The following is an 18832-nucleotide window of genomic DNA, read 5'->3' as shown; positions in this document are numbered from 1 at the left end:
AATCCCTGCCATTTTGTGTCCCAACAAGCAGTTCCCATGCCCAAACTTGCCCATGCCAGGTATTGCCCATCCCAACAGCTTCCATCGCAACACTCCCAACACTCATTCGTGACCCCCCCATCTCCCATCCCCCCCCGTTGCCCATCCCTGACAGTGAGAAACACTGACTAGCTACAGCACTAAAGAAGGGTAAGGGCAAGCGAGAGGGGAAAGGGCTGAAGAGTGCGGCTCAAGCTGGAGCAGGTGCCTGCAGAGGTCTCTGTGCCTGCGTGCTGAGCTCAGCGCCACTGGGTGCTGCAGGGGCCGTCGAGGAGCGCAGGGTCACGGGTAGCCGGCATACTTGGCTATGGCCCCGTCTTTCTGCCGCTGCGCGAAGAATTGCACAGGGCCGATCTTCATCTGGTGGGCCGCCCGCTGCCGCTCCTCCTGGGCCAGCTGCTTCAGGCGCTCCCGCTCGGGACGCTGCTGCAGCGTGATGGGCACCGGCTCCTCCTGCTCCTCCAGCGGCGTGGGCGCCGCGTCACCGCCTGCCCAGGGCCCCACGCAGGGCACGTAGTCCACGCGGGGCCGTGCCAGGGGCTGCAGCATGCGCGGCTGTGTGGGCAGAGCCCCCCGCTGCGCTTGGCCCCCCGCGGCTGGCAGGCACAGCGCTCTGGGCGCCTGCTCTAGGGCAGCGTCCCCTGTTCACGCCGTGCTGCCTGGTGGTGCCGGCACCACCTTCTCTTTGCCGCCAGCTGGGGATTGGGGGGCAGCGGGCACAGCTGGCACTGTCTGCGCGGCGCTGGGCATCGTGCTGGGGCTGCTGGAGGTGGGCTGCGGCTGCACACAGGGCAGCTGGCGCCCTGGCCCCAGCGCCTTCGCCCTGGCCCCCAGCGGCTGCAAAGTCTCGCTGGGGGTCTTTGTGTCCCGGCGCTGGCGCTGCAGCGTCTTGGCCCTGACGCCTTGGGGACAGAGGCTGTCCTGGGGCCGCACGGGGCCGCGGGGAGGCGGCGACGCTGCTCCTTGCCCCCCAGCAGCCCCCGGGCTTCGGGCTCTCTTGCTGGGCGCCCGGCTGTTGTTGGTCGCTGGCTGCTGCCTGCCACTGCCGTCTTTCCTGCTGCTGCCACGGCGTCCTGGGGCCTTGGACATCCTGGCGTCCCTGGCACGGCGTCCCTGGCAAGGCGTCTCGGGGCCTTGGACACCCTGGCCCAGCAGCATCTTCCTGTCCTTGCCAGGGGGTTTCTCCGTTGCTGGCCTCTTGGGCTGGGAGCTCTCCGCTGTCCTGGGGGTGCTGGTGGGCGCGCGGCGCTTGGCCCCCCGCTTGGTGCCGGTGGACACAGGGGCAGCCAGGGGGCTCTTGAGGGGACCCAGGGGGCATGTGGGCAGGGGTGTCCTCTGCTCACTGAGGACTTGGGTGTCAGGGGACCTCTTGGGGGGACTCAGGGGGGGTTTGGGCAGGGGTCTACTAGGGGAACTGAGGACCTGGGTGTCAGGGGACCTCCTGGGGGGACTCAGGGGTGGACTGGGTAGGGGTCTGCTAAGGGCACCGGGCAGGGGACTGGCTGCAGGGCTGAGCGGGGGGCTCAATGCCAGCACAATAGGGGACTGCACCAACAGCCCACCCCCAACCTTCTCGGGGTACACCCCAGGGGTTGAGGGTACCTCACCGAGGGCTCCTGTGGCTTCCAGTCCCTGCGTGCTCGGCTCCTCGATGTCCTCGGAGAGGTCGGGCAGCTGGGAGAGGAGGCGGCTGAGGGCAGGACTGCTGGGCGAATCGGGGAAGGCGTCCTGGGGCTCCACGGCCTCGAGCCAGCTGAACAGCTCCTCCGTGCCGGGGATGTCCAGGTCGGCCAGGAGCTGGTCCTGCAGGTGCTGCAGCAGCTGGCTGTCCCCTGCCAGCTCTGGAAAGGCCTCGGCAAAGGCATCAGGGCCCAGCTCGGGCAGCTGCGGGGGCTCCTCAGGCACCTGCGGGGCTGTCGCCGCTGAGGACGAAGCAAGAAAATCCCCCAAGACGGGCGATGTCAGCTTTCCCATGGCTCATGGGTGTGGGGCGACAACGGGGCGGCTGTGCCAGCGCCAAACTCACCGTCGGGCGTCGCCGTCTGGGTGCTGCGGGTCGATGGAGCCAGGAAAGGCTCGGGGGGAGTGGGGTCAGGCAGCGGGGGCCCCTGGTCCTCGCTGAGCCCCACGGCGTGGTCGCAGGGCTCCGGCAGCTGCCCCTGGCTGCTGGTCACGGTGCGGGGCGTGGGGAGCGCCTGCCCCCGGAGCCGAGGCCCCGGGACGAGGGGTGGCGGGGGCCTGCGGTGGGCGGGGGCCTGCAACAGGCAGGTGCCTGCGGGGTGCAGGGGCACCCCGTGGAGCACGGCCCTGGGCCCCAGCCCCAGCGCATGGTGGGGCACCAGTGTCCCCGTCACCATGGGCTGTCCGCACTGGCAGACAGGGGCACAGGGAAGAGCGGTGTGGGGGAGCTGCCCCACGGGGGGGAGCTGCACCACCTGCAGGTTATGCCCCACGGGGGGGAGCTGCACCGGCTGCAGGATATGCTCCTCGGGTGGGAGGTGCACCACCTGCAGGTTATGCCCCTCGGGTGGGAGGTGCACCACCTGCAGGTTATGCCCCTCGGGTGGGAGGTGCACCAGCTGCAGGATATGCCCCACAGGGGGGAGCTGCACCGGCTGCAGGATATGCCCCACAGGGGGGAGCTGCACCAGAGGCAGGTGGTGCCCCTCGGGTGGGAGGTGCCCCCCAGGTGGCAGCTGCGCCACGGGTGGGAGCTGCAGCACCTGCCCCTGGACCTCCGGCACCACGTGCCAGACGGTGGCCTGGGGCAGCGCGTAGGAGAGGGTGGGTACCTGGGGGGGCTGCAAGGGCACCGCCATCGCTCCGGGGAAGGAGGGCAGCAGCCAGGCAGCCACCGTTGGCGGCTCAGCTGGGACAACGAAGGGGGAGTTGGGCGTCTGCGGCACCGGCGGCAGCCGTCTGGGGAATCTCTCTGTGAGGAAAAAGGGCGCTGGGCTGAGCTCTCGGGCGCTGGGCTCGCCGGCAGGGCCGCAGCCCCGGGAGGAGCGGGAGCCCGCTGCTGTACCTGCCATGGTCGCTGGAGAGTGGGGCGGTTCGTTGGGGAACCCGGGCAACGGGGGCTCCGCCCCAACGGCTGACCAGCCCCTCACCGCCATCTTGGTGAGGACTGCAGTTTCTCTACCCAAGCAGGCTTCCCAGCGCCATCAGTTTCCATCCCCATGAGCCTTTCCCGTCCCAGTCCTCATTTGCCAGGCCCAGGGGGGTTTCGCACTCCAACACTTTCCCCTCCCAAGGATTTTCCATCCCAAGACTTTTCCATCCCAAGACTTTTCATCCTCCCGGCGATTTCCCATCCCGACAGTTTCACAGCCCAACAGATTCCCATGCAAACTATTTCCCATCAGCACGAAGCGTTTCTTAATCCCATGAGATCTCATCCCAAAGACTTCCCATCCCTTGCATTTCTTTTCCAACTATTTCCTACCGCAACGAATCGTACCCACCCCATTCAAGATTTCCCATCCCAATAATTTCCCATCCCAAGAGAGATTTCCCTACCCCAATGCTTTTCCTTTCCAATGATTTCCTCCCCAAGGAAGATTTCCCATCCCAATGCCTTTCCTTAAGGATGACTTCCTCCCCAAGGAAGGTATCTCATCCCAATGCTTTTCCTTCCCAAGGAAGCTTTCCCATCCCAAGGAAGATTTCCCATCTCTTTCATTTCCTAGCCCCATGGCTTTCCAGCCCAAGGAAGTCTTCCCATCCCAGCAATCATTTCTCATCCCACTCATCATTTCCCACCCCCACGATTTCCCATTTTCACCATCCAAAAGACAGCTTAGCCAGCCCACAGCTAGAGAGAGATCACAACAGGGATTTGTACGATTCTGGTAGATTCAAGGGCATGGACACTTGGCGTGCTAACGATTGCACTTTATTCCAGAGCAACACAGATCAGCGGTACCAAGAGCGCTATGATGAATCTGGCGAAGATGTAGATAGATGGTTCTTGCAGGTATTACCAGGAAATAAACAGGTGTCTGCACTTCTCTCTAGCTACCTTAGTAAAAGATCGGAAGGGTAGAGCACTAATTAACAGTAGCATTATAAGAGGCACTACTGTGGCAGTGAAAATCCATCAGGAGGGCCAACTTACCAATGCCTGCAAGGCAAATGCACTTAGGATGGGTTTTCTTTGTCAAGACTAAACTTACAAGAGGTTCAAGCTCTCCGCAGCAGTAGCTGTGCCCGCAGGACTCAGGTGCTGCCTCGGCCAGCAGGCCCAGGCAGGTGGGGCACGTCTCATCCCCGGGGGCCTCTGCTGTCAGCCCGCGGGGCGGCTGGCTCGTGCTGCCCGCGGCCTCCCTGCCGTGGAGATGCTCGGCCACCGGGATGGAGGCTGCCCACTCCTAAGCACCTCTAACCAGCAGGACCTCTAACCCTGAAGTCTCCTCTTCCACCAGCAGGACGTCAGCGTCTCTTGTTCCACCAGCAGGACATCGGCGTCTCCTATTCCACCACCAAGACCTCCATGCCTTGAGTGCCACCAGCAGTACTCCATGCGAGCTGGACGCTCAGGGCACTTATGGCCACCCACCTTTGTGAGGTCAAAGGCTGACAGTGACTCTCTGCTGACCTCACACGGCTCTCGGGCACCCCGATGGCAGCACTGACGGCGCTAAGCTGACTGCCATGAGCAAAGGCTGACATGAAATGGCTGCTGCGCAACGCCAGGAGCAATGTCTGCCGGGCCGGGGGTTCGGATGGGAGCTCGGCCTTCGGCCTGGGAACTGCGCCTGGGAGCCAGGGACGTCCTCGATGTGCAGCTGGACACCTGGGCCTGAGAAAGCAAGGTTTCTTGAAAGAAAATTGGAAACATCGTCACCTAGTGGCTGTCTCAGGGGGACGGATCGAAACGCACAGCATCTCCTGGTTACCTGAAGTGCTGGTGTCCTACGCCCTCGTATGTCTCAATGACATAAAAAGGGACAGATTTTTACCCCAAATGCAGCTCCTTTCTGTGGGAAGCTTCCCGTGCTGCGCATCCTCCTCTCTTTCTAGTATGTGGCTTCAACTTTAGGCGTGTTGTTTTTTCTCCTTAAGCAGACTGAATCTTCCTTTGAACATTATGGTAACTGATTTTTACTACCGTTAAATGCCTTTCCTCCACTTCTAATCTAATTAATTAGTGCTGTGGTCTTAACATCTGCTCCATAGGTATCTTTCCTACCTGGTACAATCTAGAAGAGCTCAGCAATATCCATACATCTCTTTCCCTTAGTTGGCACAGTAGGCTTGCTCGTGGTAATTTCTGTTGAGCAGGACGTGACAGAACCCTCACAAGAGGCTTGAAAGTGTAGCTCTGAGGTGAGAAACCCTGCCCAAGCAAGGGTAAACCATAAATATGTGAAGAGAAAGTAAATGGACACTTTTCTGCCCCAAATGCAGACGGGTTGTTAATGCTGTTGCTGCATGTGGTGACTCTGGGTGGCCCCAGCTGCCTCCTCTTTTATTCCTGAGTGGTGGTGTCACAGTTAGAGAGAAGAAAAAATATATACAGTTTTTAATTGCAATGGACAACACTGAGTTATTTAAAATAAAAACACAATGGGAAAAACACAACTGGCAGGAACAAACCATACCGAACGCAACAAAAAACAACGGCTCCAGGAAACCACGTGCGTGTGACCCCCTCCTCCAACAGGGCAGGGGGAGCAGACCCGATCTCACTATAAATAACCCCAAAATCGTTTCACGGGGAGAAGCCAGGAGTCCGTCTCTGAGCCACCAGCAGGTGCAGGAGGCGGTGCTGCTCGGCAGCGGGGCCGTTCCTCGCGGGTTGCAGAGTGAGCCCAGCATCAGGCGATGAAGTCCAACGGTCTGTTGAAGCCTCCTTTCCTGTTCATGTACTGCCTGCGGCGGGAGGAAGGGAAACAACATCGGGAACCGAGCCAGGAGCACCGAAACCCCAGGGGGCTCCCAGCTCTGATCCCCCGGCAGCTTTCCAGCTCAGAAAACGCCTGACGGGGGTTGTGACAGCATGGAGAAGCCATAGGGAATCCAATTCCCCACCAATTTGTGCAAACAAAAGCACAAAACCAGCTCTGCCTGACCTTGTTGAGACCCAACGTGTTCGACCAGGGGCTGAGCACCTGGAGCTCAGCAGCTATGACAGAAGGACTCGACCTGAAGCCTGGCCACGCACCTTCTGGAGGCTCCACACCCCGGCTACCTCGCAGATAATGGGGTTAACGAAGTCTTTCTTTAGCCAAAGAAGCAGGAGAGCCAAGCTCTGCCCTGCTCTAGCCGCCTCCAGCACGTCCTGTCTGTGTGCCACATGCTTGTGTGCTCTTTGTCTTCCTGCTTTTGGGTTTTTACTGAAAAACGTGAGGCCTCTTAGCTCTGCCAGCCAAACTGTTTGCCCTTACCGAGGGCAAAAGAAAACAGATCGCCCCCTGCTTATGCCTACAGACAGCAGCTTGGATTTAAGCTTCTTAACTGCTTTACCTCGTAAACAAGGTTATTTTTTATCAGAAAAGCGTGGCAATTCGGTGCAGTTGCCACAGCACAGTGAGCCTCCCGGCGTGCTGAGACACAAACCTGTACTTCCTCTTCTGCGACACGTTGATGGCGTACGCGTTCGCGGCGCCGTCTACTTTCTTCCCCTGAAAGAGAAGGAAAATCGTCAAAAACCGAGTGTGCCGCCTCGAGCCTTCCTGGAAAACGGACAGCACGCGCACGGGAGGGATGAGGGCGGTTAACACAGGACAAGTTAAAAAAAACATCAGTGCCAGAGCTCTGGGCTGTAAAGGGTGAGCCCCACACTCAATTTGGGAGTCCTGACAGCCGAGACTCGTGCTTGGGTGTACAAACGTCATGGGAATGAGCCTGCTGCTCCGGCTGATCCCAGCCTGCACTCACTTTTGTCGTGTCAAAAGAGGCAAACCCCATCATTTTCATCATCTCGATTTCCTCTTCCGTCTTGCCTTGCAAATCTTCCTCTGAAAAGGCAACGAGATATCAGAGTCCACCTCCTGCAGCCACGAGCATCAACCAGGAATAAAGAATATTTCTGTGCTGGCCACAATCTAACAGAGCCAGGGGTGAGTTAACACACCAGGACTCTGCGTTTTTACCCGTGATCTGGCGCTCCTTGCCCTTGGAGTCCTTTATCTCCTTCTTCTCCTCGTCTCGCCTCTCCTTCAGCCGCGGTGGGGAGGAGGAGCTGGATCTGTGCCGCCTCGGCGACCTGACGTTGCAATACACACAGGTCTCAGCGCCACAGCTGCAATGGGGTGCTGGCAACATCCCCGTGCCACGCTCCGCTCCCTCCCAACAGTGATGCTGGAACCAAGAACATCCCCCCGCCATGTTCTGCCCCTCTCCCCCATTTTCTCTCCCTCACCTGGACCGTCTCCTGTGTGGGGAGCGAGACCGGCTCCTCCTCCTGTCCCTGTCCCGGGACCGTGACCTCTCCCTCCTCCTCCTCTCCCTCTCCCTCGAAGTGGACCGCGAGCGCCTGCGGTCTGCAGGGAGGCACAGCAGGAGAAAGGTGGCTCCCCCTTCTCCCCTGCACTGCCACCAAGCTTCTGCCATTAATTCCCGGCCACAAACCCCCCCAAAGGCTCCCTAAATCCCCCCAACCTCCCCCAGTCCCCCTTAAACTCCCCCAAAGTCCCCCAGGCCCCCCCTAACCCCCCCGAGTCCCCCGTAATCCCTCCAGACCCCCCAGATCCCGCAAGCCCCCACAAATCCCCCCAAAACCCCCTCACACACCCCCAGACCCCCAGGCAGCAGCACCCCCTGCCCACACCGAGCCCCTCACCACGTCCAGGCACTGCACCCGCACACCAGAGCCCCGGCCGGGCTCAGAGGGGTTCAGGGGCCCCGCCCGGTCCCACCGGTGCCCCCCGGGCCCGTTCCCCGCAGCAGGCCCCATGGGGTCGGGCCCTGCACTCCCCCCACCCTCGGCCCCCAGAGACCCGTGCCCTCCCCACCGCCTCTCCCCGTGCCCCCGGGGCCCCTCCCCGGCCTCTCCCCGGTGCCGGTGCCGGTGCCGGTGCCGGTGCCGGTCCCGGTGCCTTCCCCTCACCGCGCCGCGGAGGCGAACGGGAGCGGCTGCGGCCCATGGCGCCGCCCGGCGGGCCTTCACTTCCTCCCGCACTTCCCTTGGCTTCCGCTGTCCGCCGCGTTCCGTGTCCCCCCCGGCTCCGTCAGGAAACGGCGCCCGCGCGCTTTGGTTCCGCCGCCAACACGGTCGGGGGGGGGTTGAACGCCCCCAACTCGGCCTCGGCAAGCCCCGCTCGGCCTCCACAGGCGGAGGATACGGGGCCAGGCCCGCGGAGAGGCCGGGACCCCCCCAAACCCATCCTGGGAAGCCATGCCCCCCACCCCATCCCATGGCTGTGGAGCGCCATGGCGTCTCTGCTCCCGCCCCTGACAACACAGCGCAGCGGGTGCCGAACTCGGGTTTATTTACAGGCAGGCATTACACAGCGCACCCAGCACCAGCCGTCACCCACCAGCCTCCCCCCTCAGCCACGAACCCCCACAGCACGGGTGTGGGCCCTGCCAAACCTTCCGGCATCTTCCAGTGCCACACTTGGCCATGGTGGTGCCCCGAGGCCTCTTTGAAGCACAGGAGGTTTCATCGCCATGTGAGGATGAACTTCTTTACGGTTCGGGTGGCAGAGCACTGGAACAGGCTGCCCAGAGAGGTTGTGGAGTCTCCTTCTCTGGAGATATTCAAAACCAGCCTGGATGCCATCCTGTGTAACATGCTCTAGGTGATCCTGCTCAGCAGGGGGTTGGACTAGGCGGTCTCTGGAGGTCCCTTCCCACCTCAACCATCCTGTGATTCTATAGTTTACATCTTTCTCTGCTTCCAGGCTGCTCCCTGCACCTTGGCAGGGGATGGCTCAGCTCCAGCCACAGCCAGGACGGTGCCCTGAAAACAAGCCACTGCGTTTTGGGGCCGGTTGAGCCCTGGCACTGCCCAGGCTGGCTTCACACAATGGGCAAGAAGAAAGCAGCGAAGCAAAGGAGGGCAAAATGGGAAGGGATGGGGAGGCCTTGGCAGGCAGGGGAGCTGTAACGCTGCTGTGATCCTGTAATAAAGGATCCTGTGACTCTTTCTAATAGCTAAGCAGTGGGGCTGCACATCACGCTGCCAGCCCTCTGAGCCTTTCTCCTCGTGTACCTACGCGTGGGTTGCACTGCATGCATTGCCCAAAGTGCCCTGGGTTTCACCACACAGCCATGGGGCCTGCGGTGGGCAGTGAGGCAGTGTTGGGATTCAGGAACCGCCCTGGGAGCCGCTGCAGCCCTGCGTGGTGGCCAGGTGGTGAACATGGTTCCCAGGACCCTTGAAATCACCGGCAGTAAACTACACCTTACAGGAACAGTTACAAAGCGGGGCCTGGGGGTTGCACATCAGTCTGCTGAATATAAACTATATATTGAACACAGGCAACAGCACACGGACTCACACCGTCCTTCTCAGATATCGAATTTAGGTGTTCAGGCTCCCCTGGGAGCCAGAGGAGCCTCCCAGCCCTTTCTGGAGCCCCGGCTCTAACGTTAGCGCTGCAGCTTGGGGACATTGGGCAGGGCAAATGCTCTCCCAGGCTCGGGTCTGCCCTGAAGCTCCAGGCTTGGGGGGAGAATGTTCCTGCCAGGTTTGTATTTTTGCACTTGACTATTCCACTCAGAATGTGCCTGACACACCCCAAACTACAGCCCTGCAAAGAAAACCGACCCCTGCTTACACATTTCCTCCGCTTGATCCCAGCTGCCTGCACCAGCCCAACTCCCTGCCTGAGGTGTTCCCGAGTGCCACCAAAAATCCACCTCGCCCACGGGTGCCTTTCTGCTCTTCCAGGGGGGACACAAAAGCCAAAAGCTGCCTTGCAGCAGTGAGAAGACTATGCAAACATGGTGTTGGAAATAACATAGCAGGGCGAACATTGGTTGGGAAAACCCAGTGCCCTCAGAGAGGGGGTTCGGGGGCTCCCCGCCGCAGCCTCAGTCCCAGTCCGAGGTTTGAGCTGTGGAGGGAAGCCCCAGCCCCACAGGAGCCCCGTGGCTCATGATGGGACACAGGCTGGCTTTGTTCCCTAAATTCCCGTAGTGGAGAGGCCGTAGAGCAAGTCAGCATCGCTGCTTTTCCTTCTTTCTGCCAAGAGGTGGTAATGATGCTCACAGGGCGGCAAGGCTGGGTGGGAAGGAAACACCAGAGAGGGGTTCAGCTTGTGCTTGGGAGTCCGGAGCTAGGGAAAAGCAGGGGTTCGGCTTCAGACGTGACTCTCGTGCTCTCTACATGGACAGGCACTCACCGACGGGGCCAACGCGGGCACAGCCTCGTCCACGTGCCGGCATCGCCGTGACGCGGTGCGGGGGGAGCGGGGCGGCCGCCGCGACGGTGCCTCTGACAGAAGTGAATCGGCAGCGTATGTTCATCCCAAAGTAGCACTTAGTGAGTGAAGTTTGCTCAGTTTTAAATAACAACGGACGCTTCCCCGAGGCTCTTTTTTCGTCTCCGTTCTCAGGTGCGGTGTGGCGGGGGCTTCCCCAGCAGTGTGAAATTTCGCTGCTCTTCACCAGGCAGCAAACGTGTGAGACCGTGGCACCAGGAGAAGGGGACTGGAGGGGGCTCTCCAGCCTGGGGGGGAAGATTGCAATCCAGGAAGGAAAGGGCCCCAGCCCCACCACCTCGGCCTCTCCTTCGGGGAGAGCAATCCTCCGGCATCCCGCTTGATCCCATCACCCCGGCGGAAAGCTGTGCCATGGGCGAAGTCAGCGCCAATCCAGCGGAGCTTGAAACAAAAGGTTAACAGTAATAATAATAATAATAAAAAAAAAAAAACGACGATGACAAAACACCCTTTTCTTTCTCAAAATCAAGCATATCCGGGCTGCGCCCCACATTGCACGGAGGCTCTACAAGCAGCAGGGGGGAAAAACAAACCCCGTGCCCAGGAGGGAGGAGGGAGTGCTCGTGGGAGCGGGGAGATGGCAGTGGGTATTTCCCCAAGCGGCAAACAGGGGCCACAATCTTTCGAAAGCTCAGTGGCTGCCTCCGAAGCGGGTGTCGTGGGACGAGGTGCCTCGTGCCGGGAGTACCCCGGGAGCCTCCGGGGTTTTCGGCTGCGCCTCGGCCAGACGCACGACGCAGGAGCCGTCCGGAGGGATGCTCAGCCGCGCCGGCAGTGGGAAGCCTCAGAGGAGACTCAAGATTCGATCTTTTCCTTCTTTTTGCCCTTTTTCAGGAAGGACGGGGTCCGGAATTTCTTCTTCTTCTTGGAGGGTGATTTGGAGGGAGAGCCTTCGGGGGAGACAGGGCTGCTGGTCACCGTCTCGCTCTTCTCCTTGGGGGCATCCACGTCGGGATTGGCCGGGGTGGTCGTCTGGTCCCCCCCTTTGCCCTGGCTTTCCTCGGTGCTCTGCTCCTCCTCCTTCCCGTTCACCACCGCTGGTGGCGGCTCCTTCTCAGTGGCGGAGTCGGCAGGAGCTTGGCCGTCCTCCACCTTCTTGTCACCTTGGCAAGGGAAAAGGGAGAGATGAGGGCCAGGGCAGCGCTGGCTGATGCTACAGAGAGCTATTAAGGCTGGAAGCCAACTTTAAACCCCCCCCCTTTATCAAGGGCAAGAGCAGGATTAGGCCCCTGTAAGCAAAAAGCACTGAGGCCTGATCCCCTCCTGCTATTGGCGTCACTTCCCTAAGCCTTTCCCCCTTACAGGACAAGCAGCAGCAGGATGGAGAGCTGTGGCAGAGCTGAGCCCTCCTTCCCAGCCTCGCTGCTGGACATAAAAGCGGGCAGCAACCAAAAAAACGAGGCAACCCAAGGCATTTCCTCCTGCAGACCCTGAGCGGGGCGCTGCGGAACGGGCCGCGGAGAGCAAGGTCCCCCCCGAGCGAGCGGGGAGCGCGGCGAGGCACGAGGCCTCCCCGTACTTACTACGGCGACAAGCACTCAGGGGCAGAGGTAACTCCTTGGGTGAAAGCGACACGTGGAGGGAAGAGAAAGGAAGACGTTGTGGACACGGACAGACAGACAGACAGACACCATGAGACACGATGAGACTGCCAGGAGCCACCCGCCCCCGCGCCCCGACCCACGGAAACACCAACATGCGTTGCGATGCCAGAATGCTGCTGGGGTCGGTGCTTTAGGGGGGAGCAGGGGGTGTCCCCCACCACCCCACAGAGCCACCAGCGGACGCTGAAATCCTCCAGCCGTGATGCTAAAGGGACGCGGTGGGTTCGGTGCCTTCGTGGCACGTTTCCCCCCCGGACACAGTGACGTTTATATCTGCGGCTCGGGGGGGGTTCTGCTGCAGCCCCCCCTTATCCCCCTGCCTCAGCGGCTGGATGAAGACCCCCTGCTCCTCTCTGCTGGGCTCGCGGGTGCTCGCCCCCCCACTCACCCTCTGAGGGCTTGGTGGGCGACGGGGCCGGGCTTTTGGCCGGGCTCTGTGGTGCAGATGCCGGGGGTGATTTTTGGGGGGATCCCTGGCTTTCCTCCACCACCGTGTCCTTCTCGCCTGCAAGCATACAGACAGACTTGCCATCCACCAGGTCTGATAGCTGCAGACACCAAAAGGAGCTTTGGAATCCGTGAAGCCCCCGTTCCCCTCCCCGGCTCGTACCGTGCAGCCCCAGCTTCTTCCTCTCCACTTCTTGCTTGTACTCCTCCAGCTCCTGGTCCGTGAGCTGGCTGAAGGGGTTCGGGGGCTCCGGCTCGGCGGGGGGCTCCTCTCGGGACGCGTCTTTGGCCTCCGCATCCGCCAAGTGACTCTCTGTGGACTGAACACACCCCACCCCCCCAGAGCAGCGTCACCCCCCCGGCACGGGGAGGGACCCAGGGCGATGGGGGCGATGGGGACGAGGGCGGCGGGGACATACGGGGCTGCGGCTCGTCTCGGCGATCACGCTGGCCAGCAGCTGCGACTGGGGCCCGGCTGACTTCACGTCCTGCCGGTTTTGCTCCCGGATCTGCAGGCAAGAAGCAGAGAGAGGTAGGGAAACACTGCTCCTCCGCAGCCCCGTGCCCAGGGATGTCGGAGCCTGACCCCCCCCCCACCCCCCGCACCTTATTCCTCATCTCCAGCACCTCCTGCGGGTCCGTGTAGAGGGGCACGAACTGGTTGGGGTTCTCGATGCGGATCGCGGTCCCGCTGCTGCCTTTCTCCACCTCGTCTGCTTTCAGCCACTGCAGAGATGGAAAACCCCGATAAACACATGGTGTGGAGAGAGCAAACCCCAATAAATGGGTGTCATGGAGAGGAAACCCTGATAAAGGCATGGCATGGGTACAGTAAACCCCAATAAATGCGTATCATGGAGGGGAAACATTGATAAATGCATGGCATCAAGGGAGTAAACCCTAATAAATGCTCATTGTGGAGAGAAAACCCTGATAAATGGGTATCATGGTGAGGAAACCCTGATAAATGCATGGCGTGAGGAGAGTAAACCCCAATAAATGCTGTTTGTGGAGAGGAAACCCTGATAAATGCATGGCATGAGGAAAGTAAACCCCAATAAATGGGTATCATGGAGAGGAAACCTTGATAAATGCATAGCATGAATAGAGTCAACCCCCATAAATGCATGTCGTGGAGAGGAAACACTGATAAGTGTGTGGTATGGAGAGAGCATCCCCAATAAATGCGTGTTGTGGAGAGCAAGCCTTGATAAACGCATGTCATGAAGAGAGCAAGCCTCAATAAATGCATGTTGTGAAGAAACCTCGATAAATGAGTGGTGTGGAGAGAGGAGGCCCCAATAAATGCATATTATGGGAAGCAAACCCCAATAAAGCCCACGGCACTGGGTGCTGGAGGTGGACTTCGAAAACAAAAATTACTCTGGGGCAAATAAAGGAATTAACCAAAGTCAGTAGCTTCAGCATTTCCCACTCGTGGAGGACCCCTAGGGGTTCAAGCACACCAAATTCTGGTGCAATCAATGCTCCAAGCACCTCCCGCCTCCCTTTTTTTTTGGTGCTTCCCCCTGGAGCACGAAGCCAGGACTATTCCCAAACAATCCCCGGCCCCAGACCATCGTCTTTGTCCTCTGGCTGCCGGCGCTGCCCTGCTGCTCCTCGGCCACGTTGACCCGCAGGTAGGTGTTGGGGGTGTTGAGCCACCGCGTCTTCTCCTTCTGCTGCTTCTGCGCGTGCTGCCGCAGGGCGGGGACGGGGGCGGCCTCCTCCTCGAAGACAAAGGCCGTCACCGTGGCGGGGATCAGCACGTCGCTTTTGGGTTTGCTCTTCTCCTGCACGAAGGGGTAGCGGTAGGTGTAGCCGGTGCGGTAACCCTGCGAAGCAAAACGGTGTCAAAGGAGGTGTTTTCGGGGGGGTTTAGGGCACTTCTGCTGGGGGGGGGCGAGGGGAGGCAGCGTGCTCCCGCGGTGCTCACCAGGTTGTCCAGCATCCTCATGAGGGCTTCGAATTCGTGCTCGCCCAAGCGGCTCTTCTGCATGGGCCCGAAGGTGCTGCCGGCCCAGCGCACCGAGCCCACCTCGTGGGGCCGGTGCTTGGCGCGCTCCAGCACGATGAGGTTCTCGGCACCGCCCGCGCTCGCCAGCGCCGACACCTGCGGGGGGATGCGGGTAGAGGCTGCAAGGAGCAGCTGGGGGGGGCACAGCACTGAGCGTGTCCACAGGATGGGACCGAGTGCTGGTGGCTGAGACCGTGCACAGCTCGGTGCATGGACCGAGGACGTTGTGCCAGTCACAGAGACTGTGCAGAGCTCAGTGCATGGACCAAGGGCCCCACGCTGGCAGCAAAGAGCTCACACAGTGCACACTCTGCCAGCACCACGCTGGACACTGAGACCTGGCACAGCTCAGTGCATGGTCCTGGAGCCCTGTGGTGGCAGCAGAGGCCACGCACAGCTCAGTGCACGAATCAGCAGCACCATGCTGGCAGCAAAGAGCCAGCACAGCTCAGTGCACGGTCTCAGCACCTCGCACTGCACCAAGACACCCGACACAGCTCCGTGCACGGTCCCAGGGCCCCGCAGCAGCAGCAGGGGCTGTGCCCAGCTCAGTGCCCACCCTGGGGACCATCTCTCACCTGCACCTCGCAGGCTGCCTGCAGGTGGAAGATGCTGTAGAAAGCCTCCTCGGCGGTGTCGCCCAGCGCCAGCACCCCGTGGTTGCGCAGCACCAGAATCTGCAGCACAGGGCACGGGGGATCAGTGGGGTCGCAGGGGGTCAGGGAAGGGAGCCAAAAAACAAACAAGAAAACCAACAAACCCACCTTGCAGGTGGGGCCAAGGCACTTCTGCAGCTCGACCCGGTCGGCCTCGTCCTCCACCTCCCCGCGGAAGTCAAAGTAGGCGATGTCCCCCAGGAGCAGGGCGGCGCGGGAGATGGGCAGCACGCCGCAGCGCATGGCCGACACCTGGGGCACAGCGGGCATGGCACGGCACGGCACGGCACTGAATGGCACAGCACAACACAGCACGGTGCCCCCAGACCCCCCCTTACCGCCGCGGTGGCCGGCGTGTGCAGGCGGACGATGCAGCGAGCATCAGGACGGGCGGCGTAGATGGCGGCGTGCAAGCTGAAGGCGCGGGCATCGGGGGCGAAGCCGGTGTTGCCCTGCTCCACCACGTCCCCCAGCACGTTCACCTTGATCTGCAGCGGGGATACGGCGGCTCAGATCCTGTCACGGCCCTGTCCCCACCCCAAACTCCCCCCCCCCCCGGTAGGCTGGGGACACGCTCACCAGGCTGGCTGCTGTCACCTCGCTGCACGCCAGCCCCTGCGGGGCCACCAAGAAATGCTCCTGCTCCTTGCTCACCCGCAGCTGCACGGGGAAAAGAAACAAATGCAGGGAAATAAAATTTAAAAAAATAATAAAATGGGGTGTGTTTTGCACGGGGGGGGGGGGGGGCGCTCACCGTGACAGAGGCGTCCCCCAGCTGCGCCCAGCCGTAGAGGTCGAGCAGGCGATGGATGCTGCCCACTTTGCAGCGCATCAGCCGCTCGCCCTTGGCCAGGGCCGGCGCGTCGGGGCCGTGCAGGTCATTGATGGGCGTCACGGAGGCCAGCCCTGGGCAAGGACAGCAGGTGACAACAAGGGGACAACGTCATTTGTTTTTTTTTTCCCAACCCCCAGCACCATTTCCCAGCTTTTCTACAAGAAAAAAAACGACCATTAGGGAGCGTTTTCTCCCCTAAAATCCCACAAACTAAATAAAAACCTTCAAGAACGCCAAATGGGTTTCGTTTTCCCCAAAAAAACCTTCCTGCCCCCCTGCCCCACGTGCAGCCGTACCCATGGGCGAGGTGGGGAGGACAGCGGGGGACGTGGTGGCCATGAAGTCTGCGATCTGCCGCAGGGCCCAAACGTGGGACGAGTTGTTCCCCTTCTTCATCTGCTCCTGGATGAGGCTCTCCAGCTCCTCCCTAAAAGACTGCAGTGCCCCGGCCCCGCCGGCGTCATGGTCCCCAGGGGAAGGGACACCAGTGCCCAAAAAGGGACCGGCTGGTGGCACCGGGGTGGGGACACCACCGGGTGGGTGATAGCAGTGCCATCGGCTTGGTGGAAGTGGTACCACCGGCATGGTGGCATGGTGACAGTGACACAACAGGCTTGTGGTGACAGTGGCACCAAGGGCTTAGAGGTGGCACCACGGACTTGGTGTCATGGTGACGGTGGCACCAAGGGCTTAGCGGCATGGTGACGGTAACACCATGAACTTGGTGGAAATGGCCCCAGCAGCTCAGTGCCATGACGGTGGTGGCACCGCCAGCTAGGCGGCGGCACCATGGTGACGGTGGCACCACCGATGCAGTGCCAGCGACCCCACCGGCTTGGTGGCACGGTGCCACCAGCCCCACAAGCTTGGTGGCAGCGATGTCACCATTGTGGTGGCACCAGCAGACGGGTGGGGACATGCCCTGAGCCATCATGGGGTGGCAGTCGCTTTTGGGGCAGGGGGGACGGGGATGGGGCATGGGGGGGGTGGATGGGGACACGGGGTACAGATGGGGACCCAGGGACACGGCCACTCACTGGGCTCTGTAGGATCATGGTGACCCGCTTCTTCTGCTCCATCATGTTGAAGTCCTGCCTCAGGTCAGCCGCCATGTTGCGCTCCCGCAGGTATTCGGGGTCCCCCTCGGCGAAGCGGTCAAAATACCGGGGTCCCGGGGCGGGGGGCGAGGGCAGGGGCTCGGGGCTGGCGGCCGTGCTCATCCTGGCGGCCCTGCGGACGGTTTTGGGTCCCCAAACCCCACCCAAATCGCCCCCCACATCCCAGCCCCGCAGCCCCCCCAGAAGGCTTCCCCGCGGTGAGCACTTCCCAAAATAGGGGCCGTGAAGAAATGGGGTGAGAACAGCCCCCGCCTGCGCCCCGCTGATAAGCCCCGGGTGGCCCCCGCCCTGCCGGCACCGCACCGGGCCCTCGGTGTGACGGGGACAGCGGGGGTGGGCCCGGGTGAGAACGGGCAGCTCGGTGCACCCATGGGAGCCACGGTACCAAACGGAGCCCCCCAAGCCCCCGCAGCACCCACCCTTTTTTTTTTATTTATTTATTTGGGGGGGGGGCACAAAAAAGGGGAGATGGCAGCGGGTGGGCGACCGCAGAGCCCAAACCACCGGCGCTGCCCCCCCCAGCACCTCACTGCTGTGTTTTAAAGGAAATATTTTGACACCCACGCACCCCCCCGCCCCCCCCAAAAAAAAAAATACAAAGCATCGCCCACGCCAAGCATCGACGTGTGCCTGCTGCCCAAAGCCAGGCTGCTGCGTGCACCCCCAAATCCTGGGGGGGCCGTTATCCCCCCCCAAATCCTGGGGGGGGGGGGGCGTTATCCCCCTCCAAAAGGTGTTTTTAGCCGAGCCTGCTGCCCCACGCACCCCCCCACGCCACCAACCTGCAGCAAACCTGCACCAGGAGCCGCTCCTAGGCTGAAAATCCCGGGGGGGGTCCTCGGTGGCCCCCACCCCAGCGCAGAGGGGGGGGTCGCGGAGGGGGTGGCGAGCAGCAGCTCCAAGCTCCGGGGTCCCCCAAAAATCCTCCTGGGCATCCACGCGCGATCGTGGCCGCTGGGTGGGAGGGGGCAGAAGCGCATCATTTGCTGGGGGGGGGGGAAATGGGGCTGGGCCCCCCCGCAGCATCGCCCCCGCCCGCGCCGCACCCAGCGCCGCTGCGGCAGCCGCAGAGCCCTGCGCTGGGGATGGCGGATGGGGGGGGGGGGTTGGAAAATGGGTGATTCCCGGGGGGGCACAGCCCTGTAACCCCCCCCATCATCACCAGGGGATGGATGGGGATGGGGGGCACCCCCAGGTTGTGCAGGAGGATGGGGGTGGGGGCAGGCCTGCCGCCCCCCCCCCCCTTGCTGTGTCCGCACGCATCCAGACAAAAGAAATGAGAAAACTGGGAGGGGGGGGGGGGAGAGGGGCGAGGCAAACGCAGGTGCCCCCCACCCCATTGCAGGTGGACCCCCCAGCACCACCGCTGCTTCCCCCCACCCCCCTATTTTGGGCCCAAATCCCCCCTCCCACAGCATCCCCCCCCCAGACGACCCCCCCCTTCCCTTTCCTTGAGGCTGGGGGGGGGGGGGGGCAAAGCAGGTGCACGGCCCCCCCAACACCCCAAATCCCCCACCCCCCGCCCCAAATCCGGGATGCAGGGGGCTGCCGCGCCTCACCCACCTCCTCAGAGCATCCTCCCACGGGTGACAGCCCCGGATGGGGGGGGCCCCGTCCCCCCCCCCCCCGCGCCCCCACGCCCGCGGTCCCCTCTCGCCAGCCTCCAGCGCCACCAGCGATGACAAAGGCCACCTCCCTCCGCCTGCCGAGCTCCCTCTGCTG

General features: G+C 61.8%; 2 protein-coding genes across 6 annotated transcripts; both read right to left on the bottom strand.

Moving 5' to 3' along the window:
* Positions 1–5548: 5548 nt before the first annotated feature.
* On the bottom strand, positions 5549–8234 carry SNRNP27 (small nuclear ribonucleoprotein U4/U6.U5 subunit 27). Its single transcript, XM_048055756.2, has 6 exons — positions 8093–8234; positions 7406–7526; positions 7137–7249; positions 6922–7001; positions 6601–6665; positions 5549–5913 (listed from the first exon to the last, which is right to left on the bottom strand). The coding sequence occupies exons 1-6, from the start codon at positions 8127–8129 to the stop codon at positions 5859–5861; spliced, it is 471 nt and encodes a 156-aa protein (XP_047911713.1). The 5' UTR covers positions 8130–8234; the 3' UTR covers positions 5549–5858.
* ADD2 (adducin 2) lies at positions 6918–18830 on the bottom strand. 5 transcript variants are annotated; one of them, XM_066983420.1, is made up of 19 exons: positions 18674–18830; positions 17893–18064; positions 17030–17222; positions 16289–16427; positions 15912–16063; positions 15737–15817; positions 15496–15645; positions 15266–15409; positions 15080–15178; positions 14421–14597; positions 14062–14319; positions 13091–13210; positions 12904–12993; positions 12648–12804; positions 12426–12542; positions 10335–11536; positions 8093–10213; positions 7137–7249; positions 6918–7001 (listed from the first exon to the last, which is right to left on the bottom strand). In XM_066983420.1, the coding sequence occupies exons 3-16, from the start codon at positions 17210–17212 to the stop codon at positions 11229–11231; spliced, it is 2175 nt and encodes a 724-aa protein (XP_066839521.1). In that variant the 5' UTR covers positions 17213–17222; positions 17893–18064; positions 18674–18830; the 3' UTR covers positions 6918–7001; positions 7137–7249; positions 8093–10213; positions 10335–11228. The 5 variants fall into 5 exon arrangements, with proteins under 5 accessions (XP_066839521.1, XP_066839518.1, XP_066839519.1 ...); XM_066983417.1 differs by having other exon boundaries at positions 8093–11536; XM_066983418.1 differs by having other exon boundaries at positions 8093–11536; positions 17030–17213.
* Positions 18831–18832: the final 2 nt, after the last annotated feature.

Source organism: Anser cygnoides, chromosome 26 (genome assembly GCF_040182565.1).
Source record: "Anser cygnoides isolate HZ-2024a breed goose chromosome 26, Taihu_goose_T2T_genome, whole genome shotgun sequence".
Classification (NCBI taxonomy): domain Eukaryota; kingdom Metazoa; phylum Chordata; class Aves; order Anseriformes; family Anatidae; genus Anser; species Anser cygnoides.
This window is presented reverse-complemented; position numbering and strand designations above follow the sequence as displayed.

Bases quoted from the DNA above. Each gene is read 5' to 3' on its own strand.
- SNRNP27 (XM_048055756.2), bottom strand. From the start codon at position 8,129: ATGGGCCGCAGCCGCTCCCGTTCGCCTCCGCGGCGCG. The intron at 7,002-7,136 runs GTAAAAACGCAG...TTGCCTTTTCAG, and splicing joins CAAGGAGCGCCAGATCACGG to AGGAAGATTTGCAAGGCAAG. The intron at 6,666-6,921 runs GTGAGTGCAGGC...CTTCTCTTTCAG, and splicing joins CCTCTTTTGACACGACAAAA to GGGAAGAAAGTAGACGGCGC.
- ADD2 (XM_066983417.1), bottom strand. From the start codon at position 17,212: ATGAGCACGGCCGCCAGCCCCGAGCCCCTGCCCTCGCCCCCCGCCCCG. The intron at 14,598-15,079 runs GTGAGAGATGGT...ATCCCCCCGCAG, and splicing joins AGGCAGCCTGCGAGGTGCAG to GTGTCGGCGCTGGCGAGCGC. The intron at 11,537-12,425 runs GTGAGTGGGGGG...TCCCTTGCCAAG, and splicing joins GCCCACCAAGCCCTCAGAGG to GTGACAAGAAGGTGGAGGAC.